This window comes from Gavia stellata, chromosome 6, assembly GCF_030936135.1.
Source record: "Gavia stellata isolate bGavSte3 chromosome 6, bGavSte3.hap2, whole genome shotgun sequence".
Taxonomy (NCBI): domain Eukaryota; kingdom Metazoa; phylum Chordata; class Aves; order Gaviiformes; family Gaviidae; genus Gavia; species Gavia stellata.
Genome location: NC_082599.1, coordinates 28005790 through 28032523, shown reverse-complemented (window position 1 = coordinate 28032523; position 26734 = coordinate 28005790). Strand labels below are relative to the sequence as shown.

General features: G+C 42.3%; 1 protein-coding gene across 4 annotated transcripts in view; it reads right to left on the bottom strand.

The window, feature by feature from the left end:
- The window catches only part of DYNC1I1 (dynein cytoplasmic 1 intermediate chain 1), a 179318-nt gene that overhangs the window by 66704 nt on the left and 85880 nt on the right, over nucleotides 1–26734 (bottom strand). For all 4 annotated transcript variants that reach the window (XM_059818411.1, XM_059818412.1, XM_059818413.1 and 1 more), the window contains 4 exons: nucleotides 21877–21966; nucleotides 12829–12991; nucleotides 11563–11662; nucleotides 6556–6681 (listed from right to left, as the gene is read on the bottom strand). In XM_059818411.1, the coding sequence (XP_059674394.1) occupies nucleotides 6556–6681; nucleotides 11563–11662; nucleotides 12829–12991; nucleotides 21877–21966 (479 nt within the window). The remainder of the gene's footprint in view (nucleotides 1–6555; nucleotides 6682–11562; nucleotides 11663–12828; nucleotides 12992–21876; nucleotides 21967–26734) is intronic.

Below are 26734 nucleotides of genomic sequence, written 5' to 3'. Positions count from 1 at the left end.
AGCATCTTCAGAGGCAGACATTCAGAGGTCCACTTACCAGAGAAGTGCTACAAAAACAGGCAGAATCTGATTCATGTCCAGGATCATAGGATCACAGGACAATTCAGGTTGGAAAAGACCTCAGGAGATCTCTAGTCCAACCTCCTGTTCAAAGCAGGGCCAGCTGTGAGATTAAACGAGGTTGCTCAGGGCTTCATCCAGCCTGTCTTGGAAAGACAATGATGGAGACTGTGCAATCTGTCTGGACAACCTGCTTCAATGCTTGACTGTCCTCATGGGGAAAAGCCTTTTCCTTCCCTGTAGTCTGAATTTCTCTTCTTCCATTGTCTCTTGTTCTCCCACCGTGCACCAAGCTTCAGGGGTTACCTATCAAACCTACTTATCTTCTGTCGACCAGTTCTATTTTAACAACTAGATGCTTTTTTGAAAAAGCCTTTTCCAAAGCTGGGGTTTTTAAAAAATTTAAAAATTTGCAGTGAGCTCAGAGCCACATGTCTTCGCTGAGATTTGCAGCACTTTAAAGACTGACCATAGGTGCCCCCTCTCACTAGAAACTGAGAAACTAGACAAGTCAGCTCTGGGACTGGATATGCTGCTGGTTCTTCATTACTTAGGAAATTCTGGGAAGCTTGGAGGGAGTTTAGGGGCTGTCGTTGCTTTTATGGCTCTGAAGAGCTGAATCTTTACTTGAAACTTAAATGGCAGCAAAAAAGTGAGGAAGCCTTTGTGGAAAAACACCAATATAATTATCAGAGAAAAAAGTATGTATTTTTTAAGTATTCTAAGCATACTTTCTTGACAATTAAACTTGTTGTAGCACTTCTTTTCTTTTAAAGTTCTGGGACTGAGCTCTGGTCTGGCTTCCACAGTGAAGGAAACTCAAGGACAAGAGGAAAAGGAGGATATTAGTCATTCATGCTGTTACCTCAGCCTGCTCCACACACAAGTCTCATGGATTTGGGCGCTCAGCACCTTTAGAAGGCAGGCTGCTGGAGCAAGAAGCACATCTGAAGGAATTTATGTTGATTTTGAAAGAGCAGACAACAACAAAGGAACCAAATCAGGAAAAAAAAAGGCAACTCCAGCCAATATCAGCCACTAAATATAGCCCTTCACTTACCTCAGTGCATCTAATTCTAAGATATGCATTTCTGACTCCATCCATTCAGCTGAAAAGGGAAAGACCACACCAGGATAAGCAATGAAGAGCGGTCAAACACATAACTTAATGACAGTGTATAGTACCCACTACAAAAAAGCTAGGGGAGAATGAAACATTTTGTGGTGCAGCTGAGTGGCTGATTTCTGTACTCAATCCACCAATATTTTCCAAGCATGGACAGCTTTTCTTGAAATTAAAATAGAAAACACAAGTCCCATATCCCACAAAAACCTGACAGTTTAGTAAAGAGATGGAACCGACCAAGTAAATCTGACTGCATGGCATTTTAGGAAAAGGACAGAAATAGCTGCAGCTATTAAAAGTGATATACTGCTGAAATCTTTTTGTGATTATGCTAAAAGTCGATCTGACTTCTTGAAAGAACTCTTAAATGGTTACTGGTTCCTCACATAAAAGCTACTTCACATGTGCTCTCCTTCCTTAAAAATATGCTGCCTCTAAGTGTCAGATTTGTATTTCTCACTGCCCTTTTGAGACATTTGGAAAAGACATAGCTGAGAAAGAGGAAATTAATAGATCAGGAAATAATCTATAATAAATCAAAATGCAGTCAATGTAGTAATTTTTTTGTTGCTGCTATCATTAGACTGGGTGTAGGAAAGCAGAATTCATCAAACTTTCCAAACACAATGCAGAGTCCTCCAAATTAGAAAGTAACATTCAGTTTGGTTTATTTGCATGAAACTAACATCTTTAGCTGTCACCTCTCCTCTCTTGAAGTGATGGACTTTTGAAGCCGAGGTCCAGATACCTCAACCAACATTAATAACCCCTGTTTGGTTCCAGAAGAAAGGAAATGGTTTGCAATATCCTAAAGTCCACTAGACCCACTGATTATTTCTTGCTGTTGTATCCCGTCCATCTCTGTAGATCAGCTCTACCCCAAAAGCTACGAGATCTGGTATAAGAGAAGTGCTGTACCCATGCTAACAGGCTCTGATGAAAAGAAGGGTATAATAGCTCAGATTTCAACTAGCCACTTTAGGGCAAAGACAGTCTGAGTTCTCATCTGCCTCACTCAACCAGATATGTTGGTGCAAAGTTTCAGATACTTCTTCAGGTCACTTTGGCTTAGAAAGCTTAGATCAGTCCACCAGGAAAAAGAAATAACATCATGGGCAGAGATGACGAGTAGTACATAAACAATGGGCATTGCATTACAAATAATCCTCATAATTAATGGGTAATGTAGATTTTTATTTTTTTGTTCAGTGAAAAAACACGTTACGGACATATAAGCGCATTCTAAGAAAGAGAGTAAGACTGAGAAATATCGTTGATGCTACTCTATCAATCAATAGTACAGGAATGTTCACATACAAGGCCAGCCCCATGCATCGCGTAAATCAATATACGGTTGAGCTCATGTTGAGTCATATCATCAATAACCGTGCCATACTATTTTCGTTTTTGTCACCCCCACCTAAACGCAGACCAACAGTAGCTGAGAGAAGCAGTGTGAACCACTGCTTAAAATTCTTCCACCAAAATGAGGGAGAGTCAATGTGATTTCCATGTCTTTGCTGGAATTCATTCCCCCTCTGGATGCTGCCAAACCAACCCAACCAGGGATGACTCATCTGCAGGGCCTCATAAAGTACTTCTGAAAGGCTTGGGTTTTGCCTTTGGAATGCACTGGATTACACCAAGAGTTTGTGATGCTCCAGCGTGGGGGAAGAGGACATCCCTGACTCTTCCCTACAAGGACATTCCCAGTCTGCAGTCTGCAGTATTAACTGCATGCTCAATTTATTCCTCACTACCTAAGGAAAGCATTGAGCATTCATTCCTTTGGCAAATGATACCACCCTTCCACTTTGATTTTGCTTCTGAGACAACATTTTTTTGCTTGCATAGGAAAACAAATGAACAAATTGCCCAATCCCTCACTCTTCCTTGATTTCCCATTTCTAACCTTGTGGTAAAGAGATGTATGATGAGCTATAGAGGAAAAAATCTGGAAATCCCAGCTAAAATACTGTCAGCACATCACTGGGTGAAGTAGAAATATAAAAACCCAAAGAAGGGCAAAAATAAAACAAGTAGAAGAAAAGAAATATTCCACAGGAGGAGATAGGAGAAGCCAGTAGGACAGTTTTTTTTAGAAAGGATTTGATAGATCACATGGCAGTTCACATGAATTAATGAGTAAACAAGTCCACTTGGCTGATAGTCATTTTTTCCCTTAATGCATGTTAACCAAAATTAAACCCAGTATTTGTAGCACAACATGTTGTAGAGCTATGAAATTTACTACCACCTACACTATATTAATAAGCCAACAACCTAATATGGCTTTAAATTGGGCAAGAATTTCATAACAGTAAGATCATTAGGGACAACAGCTAAGATAAACATTTACAGAATACATCATCCCTCACATTTGAGGACTGAAATCAAATGTTTTGCTGACTGGAGTTAGGAAAAAACATCATCGCCGGCAGATTTTGGCATCATTGTCTGCCATGGCTGATAGACAACCTTAGTTGAAGCCCCTGGGTTCTGGCAACTTTCAGCAAAGGCACTGGGAAAGCCTGTTGTTCTGATTATGACAATTTCTATGACCCTATGTAAGATTACAAAAAGTTATAGAAAGAGGTAAAGAAAATTAAGAAATTCCTTGGTAATCAATCTCACTTGAATCTATATAATATACCAGGAAAGACAGAAAAAAATTATGGTTCCTAGCTTCAAGAACTTACCAAAAGTGCAAAAGAGGTATCTAAAGTTCTACCTGCTGAAGTTCAGCCAGCTCTTTAGCTGTCCAGATATGTTTCACATATCTATTTCTATTGATGTTATCAAAACTCCTGACGTGGAATTTCTTAAAAGTTCCTCAGAAATGGCTTCATAAACCTATTTATTGATTTGGCTTCTCCGAAGTGGCTTGCATGAGTTCCTCGACAGTCACATCTGAAATGAGTTTCTACTTGCTTGTGGCTTGCTCTGTGAGCCCAAAAATTGAAAGGCAAAAGGTATATTAGTGAGCACCATATAGTATTTATTAAGACTGCATTTTTATAGAAAGTCTTTGGAAAGGAAAATAGAGGTCTATTGGGAAAATACACTCAAAGTACTGTGTTTGTCATATCTGGGCAACCTAGCTGTAATGATAAGGTGTGTGTTCATCTCTAGCTGCGGGGCTGGACTGTTATAAGGTCATGTTTTGCAGAAGAAAAATTGGGCCTGTCTCACAGAAGACCTAGAGAAATGACTGAATCAGGACTGAGTAAGGGAATGTTTCTCTGGCAAAATGGTAATATAAATGATATGGGGTTGACTAATTATACAGTTGGTTTCCACTAACTAACAGAACAACATGATGATCTACAGAACTGAATTCCAGACTCTGAGCTAAGATAATTTTTTTTTATTTTCCATCAGAGTCAGTTAGAACAAAACCTGTGTTCAAGAGACCAAGTCTCATGCTTTTTGCTTCCCCATTTAATCTCATGTGGGTATTCCCATCTCATCTGAGACGCAGAAGATATTCCATATGTCAGAAGCCCCATAATGGTGGTTCAAACATGGTTCCAACTCATAATGGACTTACAATGCAAATTATCTGTGGACAGTTTGACCAAGAAAATAAATATCTCTCATGGGTGGAAGAACTGATTTCATTTAACTGAAAGATGATGAATCCAGGATGCATGTAAAAGCACAGTGCCATATGTCTCCCTCAATTCACAGGTTTTAAGGTTCCAGTTCTAAAAATGGGGACATCCAACTTAATGGGACAATCAGTCAGAAGCTCAGCCAGGCCAAATCTCTGGCCACCACTTTGTCCTACGTGTGTTTTTCTAACGGAAAAGCCGGTGTCAGTGCTTTCAATTTCGCGAGTCATACCTCCCCTGTTTAAGTGCACCTACTCTTAGAAGTAGACAGAATTTTTAATTAATGGAGCACATTGTTATGTCTGTAGTCAATCTCCCCTTTGTGTACTCAAAAGGGCTACCCTGAATCTGGTTATTATCTTGCAAAATCAATCTAGTTTAAGGATTATTCTTCCTGAAAATCCAATGGGCAATCTCTTCTCTTGAATATTTTGTTTAAAACATTAAGATGCATGTACATCCTAGAAGAATTTGAACATGGGATCTGAGCTAAGTTCTTAAGCAGTCTGAAAGAACACATCAGTGTGCTGAATATGATATCCAGAAAAATACAATTTCTCATTTCAAAGGTAATACACACACACACATACATATATATATATATAAATCTGTATGGCATATTTGCTGTGCAGGCCTAGACTCCTTGTGAAGTTGTTTTTCAGTATAGCAAATTAGAAAAACATGCGCAGAATTAAAGGTTACTTAATCGGGTTGAAGCAGCAACTTCAATTCCAGCAACTCCCTCCCGCTACGTTACATCTGATAATGTACCCAAGTCCAAACATAAACTTAGTTCAAAAAGATGTTTGGTCCTTGAATGTAAAATGACACTTAGCTTACACAATTAGCCAGGTAATACATATCCTTCCAAGAGCAGCAGTTTTTACCACAGAATAATCTGCATTTTACTAATCTCTGATTGTTAAGTTTTACTTGCTGAAACTTTTCCATATGGCTTTTTGAATACCACTGTCCTGTATTTAATTACCAAAGAAGGATATTAATGAAGAGGTTGGAAATTTGGCCCAAGCCCTGTTCCACAGTTTGGACAGTTTGATGGAGAAAGAGCCAATGAGCAGAACATTTCTGTCAATATGAGGCTGTGCCATTTCACACACAAAAGCAGTGGCAAAAGAGGAGTAAACAGACCTATAGAAATAAAACATCCAACTATTTTTGAATTGCCCATAAACTTCTAAAATAGTATGGTCATAAAGTAGCATTGAGTGAAGTGAAACACTGGTTTGCTAACCTAAAATGCAGTCAAACAGGAATTGGTGGAGTAGTCCTTGTAACTGAGATAATTTTTATCAAGCTGTAAGTAAGATGCACGCTCAGAAATGCAAAGTGTACTCCCCAATTTTAAAGGCAAAACATGATATTAAGCAGAACCAAGGCAAGGGTAGGCAGCTTGGAGTGCGGAGGACGCGAGGAAGCTAACGTGGGTGGGAAAGCATATGTTGCTGCCTGGATGAGGAAGTGGTACACCACAGTTACTTCGTAAGTGCAGGGGCTTTATAAACTAAATCTCCTAGGGACTGTTTTAAATAGACAAAGAATGACACGCAGCCCTGACAGGCTTTCAGTATTGTTTGAGAAGGCAGGCTGCCTTCTAAAAACACTGGACTGCCACTTGTGCTTTTTCCAAAAACGCCTATTTTTAACCTCAGCCTCTTCATATAAACAGTGGGCAGATGCACCATGTAGTAAACTCTATTTTGTCTAGCATGAAATTAATGGCTTCCTCAGTCTTACCTGACAATGGAAAACATATTCCGGTGTGGTTTTCTTGAACTTCATGTTCCATACCAAGGCTACCCCATCAGGCTCATGTGGAGCATCTTCATTATTGTTATAGGATGCAACCATCAACTCGGGGTACTAGAAAGAAAAAGAAAAAGCAAATGAAATAAGATGGATGATGAAGAACCTACGCAAAGTCAGATGAGACAGAAATAATCTCACACTACATGTGCAATATCTGGTTTTAATTATATTGCACACCAAGTCCAATCACAGTATTCAGCTTCATTTTGGTTTTATATTTTACTCATCCCTGACATCCTTAAAGCCCCTGCTCCTTGCTTTCTATCAGTTATTCTCAGATACCACAAAGGCAATGTTATTTTCTGCAGGTAATTTTCAGAAAAGACAACTAGCAGGATATTCATAAAGGGAATGCAAAGCAAGGAAGAGGAAAAATCTGAAGCTTGAGTAATTCTAATGTATTTGCTTAACCATTTCTTCAGGGGCAAACCGTTGTCTTAATTGACTTTGATAATAAAACCACTATGACCATAGTGTTGACTTGCTTTTATTCTGAAATTCACATTTTTTTCAGCATCCCTGAAAACTATTCAAATAGCAAAGTAAACATTTTCTTCACAGAAGCTCAATTTTGCAAGATGCTAAGGTCATCTTGTAAAGCACAGGATGACCTCAAATTCCACTGACTCAGTAAAATTGTTGCAATGAGCACTCTAAAATCAGATCCATATTTTCTTGTACACCCGTTATCCACTGATGTATAGAAGTAGATATGCAACACACATATGTATTTGCTCTGTTTATATATATATACACACACATATATACACACACACATAATATCATATATGAAAAATCAGGTTTCACATTCTGTTGATGACCTTGTGTCATTTCAAAACACCATAAGAAGTAACAATTTGCCCACAAAACATCAGTTACTTTCTGCCTATACAATAGCACCCAGTTCTCCGCTCTCACGTTTGACACTAGGCACCTCTGGTAGCCTCTGTCCTTCCCTCTAAATAGTCAAAGTAAGGCAGTGCACCTTAGAGCATGTCCAGAGAAAAGCACATGGCTTCTGCAGACCAACGAGTCAGCAGCCCAAGCTCTGCAGGACCCACACCCTCCTCTTGTAAACTAGGAATTCTTTCCCTCAAAATTTTTCAATGATCTCCGCAAATCATTGTCACTTTTTGTCTTTCCCAGGTAAACTCCTGCCAAACCATTCATCACTTTATACGGGAACAGCGCAGCTGGTAGATATAAAGGAAGTGGGACAAAGAAACTGCCAATAGTACTATTGGGAGCTGTGAATTTCGTCCACACCAGGCATTTTAAAAATAAAAAAACCCACCACCCTTTATATCATTATTATTGGGGTTTGAACCTCTCTGCTCTCAAAATCCATTTGGAAGAAACAATGCGCACAGCTATAACTTTTGCCATCAGCAGCTGTTCTTTCTCACTTTGAGTACACTTCCATGGATAATACATCATGGAGCTGATTTTTCTATTCAAACTCATCATTCCAAATGAGCCTGGACTCACGTGTGGGAGAACCAGCAATGACACGTGGCCACCATAGATGCCTCTTTCCCATTTTGGGGCAGCTCTGACTGGGTTGTACCTATATCCCAGCAGACCCTGGCTGCTGGCACAGCTTGTAAGGGCAATTTAGCACTCAAATCACTTGCATAGGATTTAGAGCATGCAGCAGACCAATCACCTCTTCTCCCTCCTCGAGAACTGAAGGAGATCTGAGCATGGTTTAATCCCACACCTGAGACACCACCTCTCTGGACACAGTTGTGCCAGCCTGCCCTCCTCTGCTCTCATCCATCTCACGCCCCTCTTCTCTCTCTCTCCTGTGACAGAGATTACAACCACTTCTGAACAGCAAGCTCAGCTTCTCCTTTGAACCTTTTCATCCCATGTTGGCCCAAGTCCAAGTAAACAGCGTGTGCCGTAGGCTCTTGCCAAGGCATTTCATTTTAGCTGAACAGGTTAGGTGCCATTCGCGTGAGCAGCTGAGCCCACAGTCATGAAGGGGCAGATACCCTGGCAGGCAGAAGCGATAAGCCATTCCACCGGCATGACTGCAGCCAGCTAGGGCATGTGACCAGGTCTGAAGCACCAGTTTAGAGGCTCTTTCGGGTTGGTTCACGCTCCTGGAAAGTTTAGCAAGCATGTTCTGGTTGGCAGCATGTCTGGCCATAAACAAACACTGACTCAAATCTTGCTGGTCTATACGTAGGTTTTGCAATCACAGTTTATGCATCTGACTGGAAATACAGTTTCAAGTTTACACATACACTGGGGTCAGACCTAGCTGGGCAACACCATTATGAGGCTTTTTGACTCTTAAAAAAACAGAGCTAAGTGCAGCACCCTAAATCCACGCTGGCATTGCACACTTGCCACTTCATTCAATTTACTTGCATTTACAGAATTTCGGTCCTCACCAGGTGCCCAGCTGTCCAGTGACTGCAACTAAAAACAACGTGGAAATGGTGCTGTGGGAAACAGCATTCAAGGCTGCCACCTGAGATTCAAGAGAGACACAGCAGTATCCCTGAGACTGTGGTTTTCCTGGCTTTAGATGAGCTAAGTTACCTCCTCACGGACAGAACAAGGTGATCCCACTCTCTATGTTTACACTCAGTCTGTTGGGCCTTTCCCTTAGATCCTTGATGAAGCATCTAAGCCATTTTCCCTTTGCTCTGCAAAAGAATCAAGGGACTAGTGGGTTAGCTTTAATGGTATGAATGATCCCACATGTTTGGGACTGTATTTTACATGTGACTGGGAACAGAATAACTTATTTAATCAATGCATCAAGGTCCTTTGTTTGATTAAGCTCCTATTTGCCTCCAGGCTGTTTTGCAGCAACAGTTTTATCACAGAAAATTGAGCAATGTGTTCCACAGTTCCCATGATTATTCAAGTTATCCTTTGGCATACTGGACACTGCCATGTCCTGGAGCGTGAGTGAGAAGCAGAGCTAGTGCTTAGGCGAAACACCTCCATCCAGCTCCAGCTCCTGCCACAGGATACACCTCAAAGCAGGCAAGAGAGGAGGCAAGTCCCTCTTCCCAAGCTAGTGTGGGGCGGCACGCAGAAGTACCCTGGCATGCCGGAGCTGCTGGGACGGACAAGACCCCACTGGGGTGCCAGGGAGCTGAGCATGAAGAGTTAACGGAGGGGAAGGCAGGAGGGGCCACCCTGGAACAAAGAGGTGGGAAGCAGAACATGCCTGGGAGCCCCAGGGGCTGAGCAATTACATTTGGCAGTGCTCTTCTGAGGCGGCTTTTTTTCTTGCTGCCCTGGGAATACAGTAAGAGCTGCCTGTTAGGAAAATATCAGATAAGAATTCCATGTAATTTCCAGCCCCTGAACAAGTGAACAACCTAAGATAAGTGTTTCCTCAGGCTTATATTTGGTTTCTGTGGAAATCCATATGTGCTTAAAGGCCACCCACGTCACACCAGTGCATACCTGTTGTTAAGCTGATATTTTGTATGAAAGCAAAGGGATAAATCCTTCATTTCACACAAGGGGCGTGAGCTGGATACTACAAGAAGCCTCTCTGCAGCTGGGTGTTGTGCACCACACCTGGTCAGACAGTCAGACCTTGCACAGCCTACCGGCAATGCTTGGTGAGACCCTCCAACTCCTCTCCTACCTGCTGCCTGCCACGTTCTCCATGCAGTCAGCTGCCACCTTACCTGAGAAGTACCTGGAGGGATAGAAGCAGCCCTGCTACCATTTCAAGGGGAAGGAGAGAAGGATGGATGCAAAAGTCACTGTGCTCCTTATCCACTGCCTCTCCCCAGCCCGCACGCACCATTTATGTACATGCCGTCTCCCCACGCAGTACCTAACATGGTGCAGAAAGAGCAGCTGCTTCTAAGATTAGGCTAAGCAAAGCTTGTTCTTAGCACTGGGCTGAACTACATCTATAGCATCTTTGCTACCCACACCAGGCTGCATCAGGGCTCTGGACACACCAGGGCATGCCTGAGGCTGGGTTTGGGGCCAACTAGGCAGACTGGCTTGCGTTTGCATTTTTCAAGCCTATGTCCTCCTGGAGCAGTTTTGTTATATCCGTATTCTGGACCCTGGAGCAGAGTCTCCTTGGTTGCCTCCCCAGGGAAACCAGCTGCTTTGCTCCAGGCTGGAACCTAGGAACAGGCTAACAAGAGGTGAAGCAGAGAGGATGAGGGTGGCCGCAGCAAAACTGGGACCAAATTAATTCGACAGGACCTGTGGTGATGTGTGTGTGTGCTAATCCCAGCTCTCCAACCGAGTAACTGATTAACGTGGTTTCTGTGCTTTGCTGATGCGGCTGTATTCGTTTTGGGAAGCTTAAGCAGCTCTATTGTCAGTTTTATTTTGCAATATGACAATGCTTTGCGGTGCACAGAAATTAGATACATTCCAGGCACACTGCTTTAGCATGCCCCCTGGCCAGCTGCAGCCTCCTCGTCCATCGCTTGAAGAGAGGACCCAGCATTTTTCGAAAGACCTCTTTTCAGTCTTTTCAAGTTGTTCAGATACTGTCACATTTTGAGTTTTGGTATATTAGAAAAATAAATTTTTATTCCTCACTATTCTTATTTTTTATTTTATATATTATTATGCATTTTTAATTGGTTTAATTTTAAACCCTTTGTCCTAAAAAAATTTCCATCTGCTGAAGGAGCGGAGGGGGGAGGCAAAGTAAAGATTGCTTCATCTTAATAGGTTTGTTAACCTATAGCTTTAATACAACATCCTGGTTTTGAAGACCAAGTAACATACAAAAAAATGACAGCTTCATTATTGCCCACTTCTCTTCCTTACGGAGGAACATGCATTTGCTCATTCCGGGCCCTGCTGTTAGCTAAAAAATAACATCATCATCTGCAGAATGAAGAGCAAACTGAGGCTGGCCGTGTTTTTTTAGAGAGAAGTTGGAAGGGTTATGGCAACTTACCCCCCAGATTCACATCTTACCTGAAGAGACCAATCCATACAGGTGACAACACGATGCTTTGACCAGTGCTCATCATAAAACTGACGGTTAAAGGAAAGGTTGGCTCCTGCTTGAACATCTCTGTGTGAATTCAAACAAAGTGACACTTTTTGAAGTGTCAGCATTCAAATGCTGTGAAAAGTAATGCAAAAGTTTCTGACTACTACTTCTCAAATCTCTGCCCAGCCTGGGGAAGTCTGTCACCTTGATTTAATTGGTCTCTCTGACTGTCTTGCTGATAACAAATTAGCACCAAGGAACAGATTTTACATCTGTTTCACAAAACCGCATTTCTTAATTTCCCACTGCCTTCCTGACCCTTCTGGGTCATCCTGGGCCACCTCTGTCACCTTTGTCTCTCAGGACTGAACCTGGCCCTGGCATTCAGCTCCCCCTTTTCTGAATCTTCACCTCCAAAGCTATAACGAAATCTCTGTTATTTTTGATTCCTGAAATCTTAAAGTTACAGCACCTCCTCCCAGCGATGGAGACAGCGGATGCCTTCTGGCACCATTAGGATGGGCTGAAGCCCAGTGCTGGTCCAATGCTGCCACACTGATGCATTTAGCTGGTCACAGGGGTGATGCTCTAGACTAACCTCCAGTACGTAACTTCAGTGCAACACAGCTACTGATTTGCCATGAGGCTTCAATGGATACACAGCTGTTGAAATCTAAATACTTCCTCTTGTACTAACAAGTTTTGCTGCTTCTACTTCCCTATCAGTTGCTGAATACAGAACCTGTCACCTCTCGTCTTACGCGTTTAGACTGCAAACACTTTGGCAGATCGTAATTTTCATCCACACGATGCATAGCACAGTGGGATCCATCACAGACCGGAGGCAGTAGTAGAATATAAACAACAGCAATTTGAATTTTTAAAAATATCGTAATACAAGCACACTGGAATGTACACATGCATATCTACCTATACATGTGTACACACACATTTGTCTATTTCAATTAGTAATGTTTTTGTACAGCATTTGAAATTTCATTCCAAAAATGAAACAAAAAATTAAACCACCTGCATAATACGCCAAAGAAAAAAACCCAGGGCAATAAAGTGTGAAGCTATTTTACAAAATAATTTAGGCTAACAAAGTGACCCAAGCCTTCACAGAGAGGTTTTAAACTTTTCTTAACGATAAAAATGTTTAGTTTAGTTTTAAAATTAAGGCTTCCAAGCATTGGAATTTTTTTTATAAAGGTTACTTTACAAAAGCAAACAAACACCAAACTGACCCATCTTTCTCTTCTACATCTCTGCCACTGTAGTCGAAGAAGATGTCTGAATCTTCAGCCAAAGCTCGCTCAATTACACGTATTGTCCGGTCAAAAAAAATCAGGAATTCTTCTGAATGGAGAACTTGCTGTTTTTCTTCTTCTGTCAGTTCCCTAGGAGGAGCTTGGAAAATGAAAAGATGTAGTTAGGAGTATGACATTTTACCCCTTTCCCAATGAATCAACATCTTCAGTGGGTTTCTTTTGACATGAAAGCTTGTTGTAGCAATGTCAGAAGAAAAACCAAAGCTTTACTCTTAAAATCATGACTAAGAATTTTTTAGTATATCTAAACATACTCCTGTATATTCCTAGGATGTAGCATTTACATAGAAGAGATCCTATATCTTATATATTTATTATTCTGAAATGGAAAATACTTAAACCCCACAAATTAAATAAACGCCGTGTTCCTATTTCAGGAAATGGCTGTGACTGACGTTTAGGCAATACCTAACTCAAAAAAGCAGAACACTTATATAACAGGGGACCTGTCAGAAGAGCCAAAGATAAAATAATCTTCTTAACTTATACTACAGTTCTTTGTGTTAAAAGGGCTCACATAATCTCTCCCTTCACTTCTTCCCATTTCTCCTTGGTGTCACTGATAAATTCTGTCTCTGCTTGAGAGCTTTTGTGAAGCAATGAAGTGAATAACCAAAGATATTCTCTGAGGCAGCAAAATCAAAAGCAACTGACAAAACACCAGTTTCTTTACGGCAGTTTTATTCCTTGCAGAGGAATCCTAAGAGCCAGAGCAAGAAATGCCACTAAGCCATGGTCAAAGCTGCCCTGGGAGAGGGTAGGAGCTGCCTCAGGCTCTGGGCTGGGGAAGCTCTCATCTGCCGGCACTGGTCAGGATAGCCCGGCCCCTGCAAGATGAAGGTGCTTCTTTACACGTATGCAGAGACACTAAACCTTTACTTCCAAACCAATATTTCCAGTATGGCCCTTCATTTGAAAAACCCCCACTATCTTCGCAGGATGCACCAATGCTATGTCTCCATCAGTTTAATGACCTGTTAGTAAACTCCAACTCAAATGTGAGCATCAGAGGGAAAGGAAATTGGAATGCTGCTGTTGCTATGTTGCAAAATTGTGTTCTCAATTACACTAGCAGGGACATATTGGTATTGTGGCAATGTCGTATATCAATTATTGCTTTGCCCACATGTGCTTTTAAACCATCATTTTAGTTATATTTCAGAATTACTTGTATGTCACAAAATGCCGTTAGTACCTTCACATTTACACCAAACCAACCTTGAAACTAGCTTAAATTCCCAGCTTGAAAACCTCTGTTGACATCACTGGAATTATGCTAACAGAGAATTTTGTTCCAAATTTATAATTAGGTACACAAACAACATATCATAAACAGATTTTTTGCAAAATTACAGAGACTCGTACTTAGAGTTTAACTGTCAATCAAAGGTCTCCTGCATTGGCTTTACACTACAGATTTGAGGTGTTTACTTGTGAAAATGACCTTGCAGTCTCCCTAGGCCATAGTGGGTTAAAACACCAGCAGCCAAAAAAGATAATTCAGCATGATGCCTCAGAGAACACCCAGTATACAACAAAGTTTAACTCCCAGCCCTGTCATACGTATCTTAATGTTTAATTAAACAACGAGGGACACAGTTTAAAGTTGCAGTTCGAAATTATTTTCCGGTCGCTGTGCCATGCCACACAGCTACTTTCAGCTATCAGGGAGATGATAGCCCTTGCTCGCCATCTGATTTTCCCGTGGTTCACAGTAGATTCATGAGCTCCGGTGCCCAAGTATGATGCCACCACCAGCCCCAGGGGCAAGGATGGATTGAAAGGCGCAACAGCAGGCAGCAGTAGTGACATGGTCAGCATTACTGCAGTACTCAGCTCCCCCAATTTTCAGTGTACTTCTTTCAGAGCACTGCCTGTAGTTGGGAGAGGCTGTTACCACCATGCTTAGGTTTGCCTCAACTGGTCAAAGCATTAGCTCTGAAAGACAAAATCTCTGCACTACACCTGGGCTAAATATAGAGGGCAGGAAAAATGCAAAAGGTGAAGGAGCAATTTGGCCCTCAGGAGACAAAGCAGCTAAGAAGTTAGAAACTTTAGCCTTTGATGATCTCCTATGGCCTTGGCCCTATGCCTTCTACCACCAGGTTGGTGGTCCCTGTGGAGCTCCACACATCCAGAGAATATCTACATCCCCCTGCATGGTCCCCCTGAGTAGCAGAGCAACAATTACCAAGGCAGGAGCACAATTTGCCTCTAAGTGCTTTAGACAGAAGCAATGCATGTGAAAAAAAGAATGACTAGCAAAAACTACAGGTTGACCTATTGCAGCATCCACTACTAAATAGTAATTGGCACTAAGAGAACCCATCTGGCAAGGAAGCCTGTAATGAGGCAATATCCCACTGTCACCACTAAAGCATCGCTTTCCGAGAATCAAAGACAACAAGCATGACAATGCAGCAAAATGGCATAAAAGGGCAAAAAATAACTGCAAAGGCAACTGGAAAACTCATTTTAAGCTGCTCCAAATGGTAAAAATTATTTGCTAAATCAAATCCTCTCTACAGCTTGGAAATATAAATTTATTACTCGGCCATTTGCCGAATATAACTGGCAAAGAAAATACAACCAAAAATCAATAGAAAGGGAAAACACAAAAAATAAACAGCTTGGGAGCTGTGGAGTGTTCACAAGCAATGGCGACACACATGATTGCAGTTCTACCTCAGCAAAATCTCCCTTGCAGTTAGCAGTGATCTGCGGGAGGCCAGCAGACTATTAAACCCTCTTCGGCATCAGAAACACCTTGGCTAAAGTTTGTAGGGCATAAATCAGCTTACCTCATTCATCTGACTGACACACCAGATGCCCCCTGGCGATACTAAGCTTCATATTTTAACCTTATTTTCTCCTTTCATTCGGCTGCCTCTGAAGTTTTATTTGAGGCAATCTCTTCTTACAAGAATGTTAACATCATTACTTTTTCCAGTGTAAAACATTGCTGTAACTACTGCAAATACATGAAGTATAAGGAAAAAAACCAAAACAGACAGGCTTGTTCTTTCAAATATGAAGATTTTCTAACTATTTATCTTTCAAAGCCACTTCCATTTCCCCCTTGTTCCTTCTCCCTGTCTGTCCATTACCTTGAATAAAATAAAAAGAATCTATGTAATTTTCTGCAATTTTTCTTCCTATCTGGGAGCTTACAGTTACTTTGATCTCAGCTTTCAAGAGACACAGGCTCTCTTCAAGGAAAACTCTGAGAAACATAAGTAGCTGATCAAAGTATTTTTTGTTTTGTTTTGTCACAGAGACCTATGTGATATGACAATATCTTCAGAAATTCCCCGTAGGAATACAGCATTTGCCTTCAAGTATCTGCTCTCCCCGGCATAAAAACCAAACAAACCACATCAAACCTTCCATGTGTAACAAAGCTTGTGCGATACTTCGCTTACCAGTGCTAAAAGTTACGTGCTTATTGCCTGGAGTGCAATGAAAGCTCCTGCAAAGGAAGACCCATACTTTGCTCTTGTTTCTAAACCGCAGCTTCATAATGAACTATTGTGCCAGTGCTCTGCTTCCCACTCAGAGGACCTGAACCCATCTGCAGCCCCACACATCTCACAGCAGGAGGACCCATGTTGCAGCCACCAAGTTCCAGCTAAAACAGGGCCACTGGGCATCCCGTCTATCCACGGACCCACTGAAGCGTCGATGGGATCATGTACCCGCAAGCAGAGTGCTGTCTGGGTGGCTCTGTGGTTATGAGGTCAACAACATGTATCAAAGAAGCCCTGTACTCATGTTAATGTCTAATACTGTACAAAACAAAATGGAATTTACATTTAAAATTAAAATACTGTGCAGTTATATATGCACAGAGGACACTGCAGGGAAAGAAAATGCAAGGTGCATTGGTAATGAAAGACATTGTACACTTGTGCATGAGCAAAAAGGTCTAGAATATGTAACAAAAATTGAACGTGACATGAAAACAACAGATTTATTCAACACTCATTTCCGAAAAATAAGAGCATTTTTTTATTTCACATGTGATTTAACATGATGCTCAGAAATACCTATTTCACATCAGGTCCTTCGTCCACAAATTTCCTTGGACAAAACAGAAAAAAAAATTGTATGAAAACATTTCCTTGGATCTTTAGGAACGAAGATAAAAAATACTGCAGACTTGTTCTTATCTGGCAGAAGCAGGTTTGTAGTAAATATAATATAAATAGTTGTGATAACAGTGCAGGATCATATTCACAAATATTTAAATACCAGGATTCGAGTCTTCTCCCAAGGGAGCCAAAAAGCTATTTAAAAAAGCCCAAAACAAAACAGAAAAAAGACTCGCACTTAAATAAGTATAATAGAATATAAAAAATATTCTCCTGAAACCTAAGCAGCTGTAAAAACCTGACGAAAGAAATGAAGTCCCTTAAAGGCAGAAAAGAAAAAAAGAACAGAAAGAGTAAGTGAATGAAAGAAAGGGCGAACTAATAAAAACAGTAAAGCAGGAAGCAGCCTTGTTATGAGCCCAGAGATATAACGAGAGACAGAAGGAGATTAGTAAAACCCTTTTAAGAGCTGTATTATTTCTTTCAGCATGTATTTAAAGCCATGTAGACTTTAGATGTGCTGATGACCAAGGATGGTAGAAATGTGCAGCGTGAGAACGGCAAGGTGCTAAGGGGCTCTCAGCAGCCTTTAGACCTTGTCTGCCGATAGCCTGCAATCCTCTTGTTTTTCTTATGCTTCTCACTTTCATGTCAGGCTTGATATGTGCCATATCCTGGTTGTGTTGGGTTTAAAATGCAAGTCCCTGCATGGCACAATTGCTGAACATGTAAAGGGAGATTTCAAGGTGCATGTCGGGATTTTTCAGTTCTGGAAGTAGCGCAGAGTCCAGAGCCTTAAATTCAAAACTGTGCCAGGCAGGGCTGTTCCCATTGATCCTGCTTCTCCAGGGGCTGTGCTGAGCACTGTCCCTGAGCACGCCTGAGGCGGGCTATCGGCATGGGTCAGCGCACCCGAGCTCGCTGTGGTGTCGGCGGCAGTGAAACTATGGTGTTACAGGCTATCACAAACCTCAAAGAGGTCACAGGGGCAAAACCGGCAACCTTGTCCTGCTTCTCCGATACTGATGCCTGAGCTGTCGAGAGCTAAACCATCTCCCCCACCTCAGCCTGCTATGTGGACACCCGAGCCCCATGCACAGGGCCAGGGTGAGAGGGGGGCACAGCAGGTCTTTGAAGCTGCAGATCCCAGCCTCCCCCATCACAGCCTTCCGTGCAGGTTTCTGTGGATATATCCCCGGCTTCAGATAAATGCAGGTTGAGGCCCCCTTTCAAGACGCAGCCCATCCTGCTGCTCATGTGGTTTCTACTGACACAAAGAGGCACCTTAGGTGGAGCTCCAGAGCTCTCTGGCGGTGGAAAGCCTCAACCCACTTGATGCCACAGTTTGGGACCAGTCTGTTGTTTACGTGGTCAGGAGAGGCTGGGAACAAGCAGAGCCCAGCCCAGTTCACCAGCAGGTATCCCACACTGGGCTCTTCCAAGGATGGTGGGGACACCATGCAGCTGAGACATGGGTGACAACAGGCAGCCCCGTGGAAGAAACACAAGGGGGTCCCAAGGATTCATATACTTCAAACGATCAACAAGCCAGGTCTTCACCTCCCACTCCAGAAACACTCAGGGGGGCTCGAGCTGCTCCTCTGCCCTTAGCACCTCCATGGCATTGAAGTGCCTCAAGAGGAGTTGTGCCTGCAGGCTGCCCTACTGCAGGTGCATTGTGTGCCTGCTGAATAATCCCGCTGAACCCCACAGAGCAACTCGGGTGTGCAGCGGGAAGACGAGGAAATTAAGCATGCAATAAATGTCTGTAGAATTAAATTGGACTACCTATAAACCACAGAGAAAAAAAAATATCAAATTTCCTCTTAAAATACCATTATAAAAATAGAGCACTCCTGTCCTGCTGGCTTGGGGAGAGGGAGACTGAACAGACTGGATCCAAACTTTATTTTTCATCCTGACCTATTTTTGAGTTAGATTCATGAACAAAAATGTCTGCCTTTCTCTCTCCACACTTCTTTCTCCCATGTTTTTTTTTCTTACACTCCTATAACTCAAAAAAGGCCATGCTGATTTTTTTTAATCTATTAAAAAATGTGCTCCCTGAGCTGAAACCAAATTTCAGCCCAGAGCAAATTTTTACGGCTGGGTTATAAATCCCTGAAAAACAGGATTCATAATGGAAGTGCTGACACAGCCTTAACTACTATATAGCAGTGTGAATGGCGCCACTATAATATCTATTAGAGATTCTTTAAAAAGTTTGCAAAATATTGTCTTGCCTTGCAGAGAAAAAGAAGCCAGAGTACTTAATGCCAACATAAACATGCTTTTAACCCATTATGTGCTAATTTGCAGAAAAGCTATTAATTCTGAGTAGGCACACAGAGTGCAGCACCGACAGGAAATGTTCTTCTAAACTCCTGTTTGACTTGTAACATGGTTTTAATCACTTCCATGAAACACAAACGGTGGCTTCAAACTCCGAATGTTGCTCAGAACATGAGAAGGGTGATTACAACAGAGAGGAAAACAGGATTTTCTTGGCGAAAGGGCTAAAGCCAACAGGGAGAGAACGACACCAAATGCTAAAAATGGGACTCCATTCCCTGTCAATTTGGGGATGACTGCTTCATTTGATTCACAGCATTTAATGCCAGTCATCAGCACACCACTATTTTATCTGTCACAACACATACTGCAGGTCAAGTTCACTTTCTATCAGGCAATGAGCATGTTTTCTTCTTCCTTGAACCCAGTCAACTGTTAGCACCTCACAAAGCCGGTTCTGCTAAAACAAGCTGTGCCTTGCTTTTACAGCCTGCAGTTTGTGTGTCTGAGACTAGTGCTAAACTAGCCCAGTTGCTCTACCATTCCGGAGGGGTCTGCTAGGCAGAGAAGGGGAGCACTACCCCGAGACTAAAACACAACAAAGAAATAAAAGGTGTTGGCAGTGGCGCTCAGTCAGCAAAGTACATAAAAGGCTAACTTGAAAGCCCATGAAAAAGTGAAATAAATCAGTTCAGGAATGTATTTAGATTTTTTTCTTCTTCTTTTCATGCAGGAGTTTGTGCTTTGCGCCCAGGTACAAGTGCTAGTGTTACTTTTACATGGAAATAAATGGGGGTGGGATCAGCTGAATACTAGAGGGACATTCAGCAACTCAGGACAGTGCGTAAATGCAGTGATACCATTTTTTATGGCTTCCTGTTGTCATCAGTAAAAGAGATACTGTGTTAGGTCCAGTGACTGCTAAAGCCCATATGTGAGTTGACCCCACAGTTTTGGGAGGAAGGATAATTTTCAGGAAAAAGTAGATTTTTCTATGATGCCATGTTTCTTGCTCATGCCTTCAGTTCTGCCTTTGCAGACTCTTGTGTGACTCCTGTTCCTGCTGTCACCACTGCTCCTGCTGCTCCCCTCTGCCCACGGCAGCGGTGGCTGGGGGTAGTGGGAGAAGCAGAAGGATGAGGAGTGGGAGGAGTGAGTTCCCCCCTCCATGTTTCTACAAGGACCTAATGAGCAATGGGCACTGCAGGATTTATGGCATGGGTGATTTCTATGATGCTCTTAAGAGGGAAGAAAGATGAATTTATAATCAAAACAGCATGGCTGGTACTGCAACTCACTTCAGTGTGTAAGGATAGCGAATGTGGGCACTACACACAGACTCAGGTTTTTTAAACACTGATGTAAATCATGCCAGGCTCCTCTGGATGAGAAAGGAGCATCCACTGCTGTATTCACAGTTAACGATTTCATGGGCTTCTCTGTAAAATGACTCCATATTTTTCCCATAGTGAGATTACCTTGTGAAAAACAAAGCCAAGGTCACAGAATCATCCTGATAATGATCACCATAGCAAGAAGTGGCTCAGGCCCTACCTGATGAAGTAAGTTACTGTTCAAGAGGGTAAACAGCGTTGTGAGCAGTCCTGGCAATACAGAGCTAAGAAATGCTGGAGAAGAAACTCATTTCCACTCACACTGAAGCTGCTGATATTTCAGCTCTTTTCCCCCACTCCACACAGGGGTGAGCATTGACTGCACAAAGCGATACACCAGAATAGCCAATACTCTAATAAATTCCCAGATGAGGAAGACCAAATTTCACATCCCTCTTCTAATTATGAAAGCTAGAATGGTTGGTTCCAAGAGAAGCAAACAAGAGATACCCAGCATATCTACCGTGTCCAGTGCTGACATGCACCACTTCGACACGTGTCTCTTGTCTGTACCAGCAAGGAGTAGTAACCTGAATTTTTGTCTCTTGTAATCCTGGAGAGTGTCTCAATCCAGAGAAATGGATAGAAGCACTGGACCTGCCTGGATAGAAGCACTGGACCTGCCTGGCTTCATCTTTGACCTTAAGTTCGCTGGGAACAGGCTTCTACAAAAAAATTTTGATTTTGACAGTCAACATTTTCCCGTGAAATGGTTTTCTGCTGGAAGGTTCCTGACCACCACTAGGTTTAAGTTTGCCCCTCTCAAGCAGGCAGACAGTTACGGGCTCTAAGTACCTCTGAAGACCAACCAACTTTATGGAGCCACTGGAATGCCTGGCATTCGCATTTTAAATCTTTCATGTAAGCAGGCTATTTGAGCCAGAGGACAAGTAAGCACCAGTCCTGGAATCCAAGAATCTCTACTTTGTTCCCAAATTATGAGGACATGTTGCTTCTTCTAAACAGTTGAAGTCTTGTGCCTTTCACAAGCTTCTCAGACCTACCAGCTGGGTCGCTGGGATGCAATTTTCTGCTTTTATGCCACTCATGTGGTTCTGAATCAATAAAACTGGTGACTGTTTCGATTTCACAGTGTTCTCAATAATGGAAACTACCTATGAGAATAACTACTTGCAGGATTCAGTCCTTTAAAGCTGTAACAAAATCCTTTTAATTTTTTAAAGTACCTTCTTTCACTTCCTGCTTCTGGTCTTGATTTTCTGTCTCCAAGTCATCCTGTGCTTTTGGCTCCACCATCTCTTCATCATCTTCATCTTCTAAAAAAAAAAGGAAGAAAAAGATTTGTGAGATTCACCTCTTTAAGTGGGAGGGAAATAGTGTATTTTCTTTATGATTATAAACTGGTAGTAAACACAGGTAAAGCAAAGTGTACAATAAATGGAAACATCTACATTTATACTCAAAGTTAACACTTTCAGAAATTTCCTCCCAGATTGCAAAATAATTTGCTAACACAGGGCACCTGCCACTTGTGCTCCCTGTGGCAACTTCCCATCTCAGATGTCAGCTGAATATCTCCCTGACCTCAGAGATGACTTCTTGGATGGCATAAGAACAGAGGCAAACATGTTTCAGCCTGGCAGCTATTCCACAGTTGGGACACCTGCTATCCAGGCACCTCATTTCCATTTCAATTCTCACCAGATTAATTTGTCTTTTGACCTACAGGAAGGGGTTAAATAGAAATCTGACCTCAGGTCAGATGCCACTAGCAAGCAAACAAGCATGGTACAGTTCTGAAAAGCCATCACCATCAACGGGGGGAACACAGCAACCAAAAGTGGCATTTGGAGCTTAAGAACCATTCTTGCATTAATATGAATTTAATGAACACTAAAATTTGACACATGTCAGTTACTACTGCCAGATGTTTTAATGACCTCTCCTGACCTATGCAAATGCCTTTCTCCCTTCCCCTCTCTCCCCACACTCACATGTTCTCATTTTATTCAGGAGGGCAAACCATTAATTCCTTGATGCCTGTCTGAATTTACAAGGGTTCTGAGTATCCAGACCAAAACATAATACAAGCAGAGCTGGAAAGACAGTGATACACCAAAATGGCTCAAAGCCTACCTAACCCTCATTACTTGTTCCCAGCTACAGCAACGTGATTCATTCTCCAGTGCCCAGGGCCGGCACCTACCCCACTCACACTCACGAGAGGATAGGGACACTCAGCCTTCTAGATTCAGTGAACTATGAAGGCTGAAAATAGATCTGGTCCTAAAGAGTGAGTTACGGTAATTAACAATTAGGATGAGCAAATCTGTGGGCCGTGGAGGAATTATTCTGGAGTGATTCTGGAGGTTGCTGTACCATCAAGGCATAGCAAGCACCACTGGTGCCCGGGGTCAGTCCATAGCACGAGAGAATGCGTGTTGTCGCAGCCCCAGGGCATTCAGCCGTCAGCAAAACCACTGCAGTTCCTTTGGGCTTTCTGAGCAATCTGCCTGTCACCACAACATTCCTCGCGACATGGTGCTTCTCCAGGCACACTCCCCGCTCTAACACTCCTGTGTTAACATGGCCTGGAACTGGGCAGGGGGCAACTTGTCACACTTCTCCAACTGCTCAGCTACTGCCACCTTCTCCTGTGAAGGCTGGCTGCTTCCTGGGGAGATGTTGGTGCTGACAGGTTGCATTCAGCCAACAGTAACACGCAGCTGTATTTTGTTTTCAATAATGCAATAGGCACCATACTATTCCCACAGCATTGCCTTCCCTAGGACTTCTCCCCCCAGAAGCCCACAGAGCGCATGTTGCTAGCTGACAACCTGGCTGGAGAGCATGGCTTAGCCACATACTGTAAGAAAGTGTCTCAGCATGGACAGATAAGCTTTTCCCTCTTGGGAAAAAGAGGAAATCTTGGCATAAGATCTGCTGCCACTCCCCCTACTGCTAGCAATCGCAGCAAGGAGAAGAGGGAAAGCTTGGCTCCCCAGCCATCGGGGAGGAGGGATAACCATGTGCTCTCCCATCTGGGAAGGGAGGAGGAATCCAGCATGGATGGGGAGGCATTTCCAGAATTAAAAGCACTACTAACTAACACCACCCCTTTATTGGTGATTTTTCAGACCATGAGAGGGAACAGCCATTCAGAGTGGGGTAAAGGTAGGGTATTCACGATGCCTCCCTTCGATGCCTCACTTGGCAATTACGTTTCCCTAGGTACCCTATATAGAAGGGCTATAGAGAAGAGCTTTTAGAGAGCAAGCCAGGGCATTTCAGTTTGGCAGGGTAAACACATTGCTCTGTCCACTGGCTGAAAGGTAGATAACATCTGACGCAGTCAGCAGAGAGACAGTGAGAAAAGCTCACCTGCTGTACACACATAGGAGGGGTAAAAAAAGGTCCTTCTGTCATCAGTCTGCGGCACTAGCGGAGATGGGGATGCATGAAAGAGAGAGGCACTCCCAGTTTCAAAGAACAGATGAGAAGTGTGAGAAGAGAGGAGTGACCAGCACAGCAGGGAGTGAATACTCTGCTAACCTCAGGTACATATGCACACACAGATAGGATCGCAACGGTGTACAGATATATGCACACAGACACGCTTATGGTAGAAACCTAATGAAGCCAACTCCCACAAGAGTTCTGAGAGTCTTGCATTACAAGTTTTCATTCCCTAGAGCACCAGGTCTTGGAGCCAGCTGTTTACATATGGATTTCAGCTTTCATTTTTAACCTGTTTCTAACCTGTCTGCTTGTGCAGGGAAGTTTCAGAAGGGGAAGGGTTTAAGAAAACTTGTAGGAAGCGAATCAAAAATAAACCAATATTTAACCAATATTTAAATCTTGGGATTTTTAAGGCAGCATGCTATGCTTTTTAATGCCTCACTTGTAATTTGGTAATGGATAGGGACAATGTAGCAAATGTAGAACTTGAGATTTAGTAGTGGGTTTTCAGACTGAAGTGAAGCAAATTTATCCCTGTCCCCTAGAAGTCCTCGATCCCCCTGATTTCAGATGCCAAATTGTTTGCCTGCCTATTGCCTGTTCCTGCTTCTAAAGCTGAGAAGCAATGAATAGCTGAGGCACAGCAGGAGCAGGGGGGTGTACTGATACTTCAGCACCTATTAAGGTAGATCTTCTTCACTTCCCTTCGTTCCTCTTCTGGGAACAATCAAAATCAAGTCTCCCTAGATTTCTCTAGATTTATTTGCAGCAGGAAAAATAAGGAAAGGATATTATAACACGTCATGCCTTTTTTCCAAGGGCACGCACATCAATAAATTAGTTTTACTGGGAAGGCAGTGCAAGAGTTTTTAGCAGGTTAGACACAGTTCAGATGGCCTTATTTATTTACAGAGAAATGTATACACATGCACAGAGAAACTCAGCTAAAAGAACAATATGGTTATGAGCCAAATCCTAAAATGTTAACAAATGCCAGAATTTGGATTGCCTAGGCAGGATTAGCTCCTTTCCCCTCCCCACGTGTAGGCATGATGACATCATTTTGGAATTTCCTCCCTCTTGAGTGCTTGGCCTCATTTTCTGGGTGCTCAATAAGAGACACCTGGGGCCTGAAATGCAGAAGTGCTGAGAGCTGAAGTCAACTGGGCCTGGGCTTGGAGTGGGGAAAGTGCTAGGGAAATGCTATGCATGCGAAAGCTCCCACATCTCTCACTCAGCTTTTGCTGAAAGTTGTCATTCCAACATTTTTGCCCTTTGTCTCCCTGTGCTTCAATGCTTTTGCATGATGGCAATAATACTGTGAAGATAATACTATTCTTACCCTGCACAGATGTGTTGCAGAGATAGGTTCATCAGGATTTGGGGCATATTAAGATGCTGTCATGGGAGCACCAGAGAAACAAAAGCTTGGAAAGGAATTAATGTTTTTCATGTTCAGTGTAACACTTGGACCATGTGCATTAACATGAGATCTGAGGCCAGAGCACCAAATTGAAGAAGATAAAAACCAGAAGGGTTAAAAAACTGCCTCCCCATTGACTGGCTGAAACAAGGATCTGTTAAGGAAAAAAACCCTACACATTATCATGTAATTAAAACTGTATCATTATAAATATTCAAAAGGGCTAATTAAGGATGTCCAGGAAACCTGCATTCTGAAATATCCAATGTTGCTTGGCTTTGTAACCTGAATGTTTATTTGCCATAGTTTTTTTGGATATTATGCGCTATTTAATGCCAATGTTCATAGTACATTCATTTGCCATTATGCCTAAGTATGGTTATGCATTTGTACATTTGACCGTGCACATACACGTATGTTACAGAATAATGTGAAATGCTCTGGCATTCATTTTCCTGAGTTTTACTTAAATGTGAAAAATATAACATTTATTGTACATTCATTGGAAAATCTGTGAGTGTCTACATGGTTATTTGTTTCCATATGTGCCTACTCAGGTTAGATGTCCCATCACAGTAATTGTCCAGGGAGATGAAGACAGTTACGTAGTTCTTGAACACAAATAGCCTTTCCCTATTTAAGAGCATCTCTGACATCGGTAATTTTAGAGAAATAACTTTTTAACTGCTTACATGGCAGTAGTAGGAGTTTTATAGTCACATTTGGCAAACACAGAGTTGCTACCAGCACCAGTAGTGTTACACCCTGTTCAGGAGATCTAAATCAGAACCCAAATGTCTATTAAAGGAACCACATGAAAAAGAGCTAGTAATGAAGAAGTGTATAGCTGCTGTGTAACACTCCTCCTTTGTAGATCTCACAGGACTTTGTGAGGAGGCCAGTTTTATTATGCCCATTTACCACACAGAAGCTGACAGATAGATGCGCTCACTGTAGATCACTCGGTAGACCAGCAGCTGAATGAAGAATAGATGGTTGACTTCAGAGTTTCAGCCTAGAGTCCTGTCCACTAAGGCCACCTTGCCTTTTACTGTAAATAAACAATTCCTCAATGCAAATGATCCTTAAATGCTTAGATTAAAGATGTTTGACTGCTGAAGCTGATGGAACGCTATATGGGATTAATACAGACTGACATAGCTGTACCAAATACCATTTCTTCTTAACTCAGAGCTTGATGA